Source organism: Lupinus angustifolius, chromosome LG11 (genome assembly GCF_001865875.1).
Source record: "Lupinus angustifolius cultivar Tanjil chromosome LG11, LupAngTanjil_v1.0, whole genome shotgun sequence".
In the NCBI taxonomy this organism is placed as follows: domain Eukaryota; kingdom Viridiplantae; phylum Streptophyta; class Magnoliopsida; order Fabales; family Fabaceae; genus Lupinus; species Lupinus angustifolius.
The window spans coordinates 907,924-915,829 of record NC_032019.1 but is presented as its reverse complement, the minus strand read 5'-3'; the positions used below and the strand labels follow the sequence as shown (position 1 = coordinate 915,829).

General features: G+C 30.5%; 1 protein-coding gene across 1 annotated transcript; it reads right to left on the bottom strand.

Moving 5' to 3' along the window:
- Nucleotides 4,097–5,916, bottom strand: LOC109360547. Its single transcript, XM_019605516.1, has one exon. The coding sequence runs from the start codon at nucleotides 5,649–5,651 to the stop codon at nucleotides 4,320–4,322; it is 1,332 nt and encodes a 443-aa protein (XP_019461061.1). The 5' UTR covers nucleotides 5,652–5,916; the 3' UTR covers nucleotides 4,097–4,319.

Genomic DNA, 7,906 nt, shown 5'->3' with positions numbered 1-7,906 from the left:
TGCGCAATATTCATTGTGTTTCTAAAAACATGCAGAATGTCAGATTCGTATATATATAATATGGAAATTTATATTTTTCAATATTAATACAAGAGAATTATGTGATGCTTTATTTTTAAATGGGAATATAACATTCCTTAGAATGCTAACCTTTATATAATTTTGTCTATACAATATCATTGTAGTCACTACTGGTAATTTTTTATTTACAATTATATGCAAGGTTTAAATTTTCACAATAATATAATGCAATATAGAATTGACACTATTCAGATGAGGTTTTGTACCTTAATCTCGAGAATAAACAACTTAAGAATGTACATGTATATTGAGAAAATAAGGAAATGTCAATGATAATTACCTATATTCTTTTCATTTTTCCGATACAAATTAAATCATTCAACGTACCTAAAAACATGTGAGTACTATCATAATTAATTGAAAATAAAATCAAAACACATTGTGAGTGTTGTAATTATTAAACTAAGCGATAACTTCCGAAATGAGGATTTTGGGACTATCATATTTTTATTTTGGTTTCTCACAGCTAATCTTGTACCGGAGACAATTATGTTCAAGCCGAGAACATCTATAAATATGTGGAACTAACTCTTCAAACATATATTTTTTCTATTAATAAGACTTAAACTTAAAACTTTACTGGGAAATTATAATTTACATGCAATATACAGTTGGAAAATAATTCAAGACAGATTCCTTACAAGGACTATATTGGACCATTTGCATAAATATGTTGCTGACTTAAGTTGTGTAATATGTTAAGGTCATATTGAAAACAAAACAAAAAAAAAAACATATATTTTTTATAGTCAAATGTTACTATTTATTATAGTAATACTATTTCTTAAACTCTTTACTCTCTATATTCATTATCATCATTAGTTATTGGATGCATGTTAGGAGCCCAACTCATCTCTAATACTGGAAGTCTAGTACGTACCGGATCTTAAGGGAAAACAAGAATTATAATTTATTTTATTAAAAAATAAGTTAAAATCATGACTGTTGGATTTTTATTTTTTTCACAGGTCATAATCTCAACATGGTAATGAATTCTCCGTGAGATACAAATTCCCATGTTACCAAGAATGTTGGCTTTTCATGATATGATTTTCATTGCAATGGTATATTTTTTATACCTAAAAAGTTGTAATTATCAACAATAACAATAAAAAATGAAAACGAAAAACATTTTCTTAAACCAATAATGCTCAAGACAGTATACAGTAAACATGTCATTATTAATGCAATTTTAATTTTTGTAATTGTTTTTTTTCCGCACCCCTTAACCCTATAAGTAAGGAATTAATTTTATTTGAAATACATTACGGTCATTCTTAATAAACGTTGTTTCCAATAATCAACATTTTGACCTTTTAATCTATTTGATAATCTAATAAAACATTATATCACTACTGTATCAACTTAAATCAGGTTTGGTATTTAATTTTTGTAATTGTTTATGGTTAGTGCTAACAAAATATAGTTATTTAGAAAGTGGTGTGAGATTTGTAAGCATTTTGAGAGAATAATAAAGGAAGATAAGATAAGCAGAAGATAGAGATTGGCATGGGTAGTGTCTTATGTGTAATCCAGATCAACCCCACTTTTCCTATACCATACTTTGTGTCACTCTATACGTTTGTGATTGATCAGAAAAATATTTAATATTTAAATTTTAACTTAAATATATTTTTCTGACAAACCAATCACATGCCGATAAAATATGAAATGACACAAAGTGTGACAGCAGATGTGAACTGCACCTTTCCATTCTCCATAAATATATAAATATCACTCACTTTCATACACACACTATCTCTAACAACTGAACCATCATGTCTCGTCATCGCCGCCAAAACTCCCAAGTTCTGCCACCGGAGATTCTCACCGGCGATGAAGATCTTGCTAAGTCATCATTTGATTTCTCTCATATCACTGCCAATAATCAAGAAACTAAAGATGCAAAATCCACCACCAAAGATGCACCTACCACCACTCATCCTTCTCCGGCCACCGTAAAGAAGCCACCGCCTGCAAAATCAGCTTGAATAATAATAGTCATAATATAATGCCTATGCTTCTGCTTCTTCTGCAGTTTCTTCTTATGTTTGTCTTCATTTTGATATTTATTTTCCTTTTCACATAATAGCAGAGAAGCTCTCTACCAAGCTAGGCATTGTAACGTGCTCATCTTGATCTATGAATGAAAGTGAGTTCCTTTTATTTTATTCATTTATCAATAATCATTATTCAGTTCTATATCACAAACTTCTTTTGTGAGTTAAAGACTCTCCAAGTTTTGTTTAAAATATTTAATTAACTTGGATCTGAAACTTGTTGTAACTTTCCAAATCCATTAAATGTTCTTAATTGTTGCATCCTCAGAAAAATATAATAAATGTGGATAAGTAGTAGCATGAGATCAATTTGAAAAAACTAAATAAACTCCGATTTTCGATTAATTAGAGGATGTGAAAAGTAGTATAATCACACTATAATCACACTTTTTCCATTATCAATGTAATTGGCTCTAATTGCCAGACTATAGTATAGGCTCTAGCATTGAAATAAGATGCTGAGCTAGGGGGCTCTATTTCAATCACGGGTTAGACTCATTTTCATTAATAGAAAGAAAAATATAGTTTTTTCTTTTAGTTTGAAGGATAAACATGTCTTATTATAATAAATGGAGAGGAGTCTGATTTCCATTATTCATATTTGGAGCAACAGAGACAAACCATATCCCATTTTTGATGTCATTGTACTTTGGTTGTTTTGGGAATGAACGTATGGTGTGTCCCAACTGATGCTATTCTGGACATGACATCAACTAATTGATGTGCTTGTTATGTTCGCCTCAGTATGTGAATTCTCTTCTTACCTCATGTGTTACAATATTATATATTACGCATAAAAATGGAGTTAGGATCCTCTCTATTAATAAAAAAGTAAGTAATTATTTTTGCATTTATGTATCTGGATAAAAATATTAAATCATATTACATTTTTTGTTATGTTGTTTTGGGATTGTATATTTAAGAGTGTAGAGTTATTGGATTTCAGTCACCTTACATCATTAATTCACATGCTATATTATTGACATTTTAAACGTACAGGTAATAAGTCACAAATTAAGATGGAAATATATATAGTGTAATGTTAATGTAGTATAAATAAATTGTTAAGTGTACAAAATTTGAATTATTTTCGAATAAAATAAGTTTTAAAAAAAATCATAAAATCATTCTTTTTCCTCATGACATTTTAAGTTCTTCATCTTTTTTTCTTTAATTTAACACATTTAAATAATTTGAATAATTAAATTATCATTTTTAACATAAAGAAAGTGAACTTTTCACTCCCGTGGTTGAGAAAAAAGTAAGCCATGAAAAAAAAAATATATGTGAATAATAAAGATTACATGTCTCAGACTATTTCATTTCATGTAATGAACCAATAAAATATTTCCATATAAATAAAAAAATTAAAAAAATTAAAAGTAATATTTTTATATTACTTGTTAAAATTTGATACATCCTATAACTTCTCCTTTGTAAACTCTCTTATTCTCTTAATAAATTTATATCTCCAAACTCTTTCTGTCATAATATTTCCTATTCATTAAAATTCTTTGAATTATAAAGTAATTCCTAGAATTTTCATATCACAAATATTTACTACAAATCTCAAACCCTTTTCAGTATATCAAATGCAAACATTTACACTTTCAAATTAAAGGGAAGATTTTTTGTGCCTGTATATATGACTTGAGGATGGTGATAGTATACCAATCTAAAATAAAATAAGAGATTGAGATTTTGTTGAACAGAGTATTGGATGATCAGTTTTTAACCATTTACATGATATCCCAGAAAGATTATAAGAATTGCTATTGTTGAAGTGCATAAAATAGATTTAATTGGAAAACAATAAATAGTCTACCATCATAACATTAGGCTAGTAGTATAAGACTCCACTAGATTCGAGGTTAGAGATTTCGATTCCTAAAAATAAATAATTATTGAGAAGGATAACTAAGCATTACATCTTTATAGTGTCAACATTGAGTTGATTACATTATAGAAAACCATACAACAATAAAGGCACATCTAATGTAGAGATTACAGTCATCAACAAAAGGGTATGTCAAATAAACGACCGAAAAAAAAAAACTAAACTTTATCATAAATATCACTGAGGAAATTAAGGTACCTTATGTTATTATATTATTATAGGCTAAACTTTCATGTCTTGCTATAACAAAACCATTTCCATGTTTCAGCAACAAGAGTTCATTAGAAGAATGCTCGACTACCATAAAACACACGTGATCCATCTTTTTTCTTGTTCTTATCATTGTCTAATTTTCTGTTTTCATGATTTTGAATCACATCACCATGATCTTTTTCTCTTTCAGATTTGTCAAGGTTCATTGGTAGCTTCATTTTTGCCAATGACTCAGTAAACTGTTGCATGCTTCTCATATACATGTCCACTATTTGCTTCTGCATAATATTTTGCTCAGCTTCCATATTAATGTTCCCTAATGGTGTTGAAAAAACTTCACCAAATTTTGCAGCTTCTATGTTACTCCTATCATTTTTGCTTTCCTTTTCCTTGCTTGAGAACTTTGCTTTTGTGTCATCTTTGGCTTCAACTTCTTTCTTGGAAGTTGGTGTATCTGGACAAGCACCAAAGTTATGACTAGTTTCAATTGTGACTGACACATCAACAGAATTTGATGCCAAATGATTCTTTTTCTCAACTGAATCAGCTGAGTTTCTATCACCACTTAAGCTTGTTGTAGTAGAGCTTAAGAACCCGGAATTCCGAATGCTATCATTCGGAGAAATGGACTCAGCTGGTGAACTCATAGTCATTTCATAATCATCAAGTTGAGAAGATGCACCTAGGTGGAGAAATGGTATGGACATAGAACCATGAGAAGCCAAATTGAAGTACTCAGCAACCATTTGCTGGTTCTGTTTTACCACACTAAGATCAGGAAATTCAATTCTAGAATACTCAGTCTCAGCTGAGTCCAACATAACTTGTGAGATTTTTCTATCAAGCAAAACAACTTCTGAAGATATAGATGAGTTCTTTGCTGATTCAGATACCAAGTTCATTGAGGAATTGGCTGCAAAAGATGTGTCTAGTGACAGTGTTAATTGGACAGTTCCTGCAGGAGAATGGAAAAGATCAGTGGAGGAAATACTATAATCTTCAGTCACCTTTCCTTTGCCAAAAATTTGTGAAATTTGGACCAAAGAAAATCCCAATAGCTGGTCTTCCAAGTGATTTCTTGCCCTACTAAACATCCAAATCTCACACTTCAGAACAGCATCCATTTGAGTAATCTTCATCCTCAAGTTTTCATTAAATGTTGGGTTTTTTCCACCTCCATTGATGATTCTTGTGGAGAGAGTCTCGTCCGGGTTGTATGTAAGTGAGAATTTGGCATATACATCCTGATTATCATAGATGCATATGTTATGAATATTCCTAGCATGATGAACAAAAATATCAAGAATCCCTTGGAACTCAGCACCATCATCTCCATCAGTGCTGAAATTTGGATTGTATCTAAACCTGGTATTCTGATGACTATGATTGAATGAATCCATAATAACCTGTGTTATGGCTTCAAATCTTGTTTTATAACCAATCAGAAGGTCTTCAGAATTATGAAACAGAACAGAAACAGAGTTTGTGTAGATATTTGGTTCATCAATGATCACACTACTGAAGGCATAGATGATAAAAATACAATATTTGATTATAGGGCAAGCTTGAAATAAGTGGAAAGTTGGAAAGATAAGAAAAATATAAAGGATAACATGAAGAGAGTTTTCTCACCTAGCAAGATGAATGGTAATAGTAGTAGTAGTAGCAGTAAAATCCATGAAGAGATTTTTCTCACCTTGTGGTGGTTGAAGATGTTAACAATCCATGAATTAAGTCACAAGCATGAAGAGAAAGGTGGAGAATTTAAATGGTTGCATGAAGTAGAAAAAGTAGCTTAAAGACCTTGAGGTAGAGTAGGTGAAAAGTGAAGGATGAAGCATGAAAATGAACAGAGAAGGGAATGATGTATTGGTTGTTTGGTGCCACTTTTCTTTGGGTGTTGGGTGGGGATAGAGGGTTTTGCTTTGCTTGACAATACAGCTTCCATTTCAACTCAGTACTTTGCTGAGTAAGGATCCTCTCTATTAATGGAAAGATAAATACTGCAAAAACAAAGTAAACAATAATATGATAAGACATTTTTATCCTTTATATACAATAGAGTAACATTTTTGTCATTAAAAACACACGTAAAATTAAGTATTTGTCTCTTCGTTAATAGAGAGGATCATTATTCGTATAATTTGCTACAATCACACTATTGGTATTGGAGGACCCACTTGCCACCATCTTCATTATCACTCAAATATTGAGACAACATCAATTGCTCTCTCTTTCTCTTTCTATCTTCAGGGCCTAAAGGCAAATTGACTTAACAGTGTTATGGTGGTGGAGAAATTATGAAGGGAAGTGGATATTGTTTTATTTTTTGGAATGAAATTAGAATCCTTCTTTTATCAAAAAATGAGATGTTGTATTATTAGCATAACAAATTATTGGTTTTATGTTATGAAACATTGTAAAGAATATGAAATGTTATTATGCTGCATGCAAACTAGATAACATTATGTAAGCATATAACACCATGAATAAAAGTGATTGTCCCCACAATTTTTTAGAGGGGTTTGCTCTCTTTTATTTTTAACTGTTAATGATGTACTACTTATTTTGGCAACATCATAATCTTTGAGTGCTAATAATAGCATTTTGGTAATTGCCATTCACCAAATTCAATTGCAAAAGGGTAGAAAGGAAGAAAGAGAAAAATTATAGGAATGGGTAGAAAAAGAACACATCAGTGTCAATTGTGTCAAATGGCTCGTTCCTACCTACTTTGTGAGTCATTAAAGCCACAACTAGAGGTGTATATGATGAACTACTATTCTTAAAAGATAAAACCATTAAAGGAATTCACTACATCAAACTTATCATTTTTGGACTTAGAAACTACGAGGAATCTCATATTAAGTAAAATAGTATATTTAATGTGATACTTAAGTCATAAAGTTTTCTCACCTAATAGACTGATTTTTTGGGTTAAACTCTCCTCATGTAAGTCCTAACAGAAGTCATATATAAATCCTCTTTCTACCACTTTTTATGGTCTTGTCTATCTTGTAATCACAACAAGAGAATTGATCCTCAAAATAGAAAAACCGTAAATTGATCCTCAAAAATTTGAAAAGATGGTCGAATTAGAAAACTAAAATGTCCCAAAAGTTTGTCCTAAAAAACAACTTTTCTTTTCATTAGATATACTATCAAATAATTTTAAACTTATTCCACAGTTCTTCAGCAAACTCTCTCACCATTCCTATTACGATCAATTAATTCAGTAAATGATTACAAATTAAAACAAAGTCAGTTTAAAGTTTTGAACTTGTCAGGGGAAAACTCCCTTTAGCAGGTATAAGAATATAAGATCTCAATGAGGCACATTTATTGAAGCAGCAATAGAGTGCATTGGTTTCATCATGAACAACTATCATTCATTAATTTACAAGTCCTAATCTTTTGAACTTTATAGTAAAATTTGATTTACTGACATATTCTTCGGCAGAGCATAAATAAGGTTTATATATTCTATCGGGTCATAGGCATAATTCCAAGTTAATTGAACAAGAGCTTACCTTTTCAACTTGACTTGCAATACATGTTACTTGATCCATACCAAGAGAGCATTTTTCTAAAGAAGATTTCTTAAGAATGCCAAAGATTACAAAATTATTGAATTTACTTGCAATATATGACACTT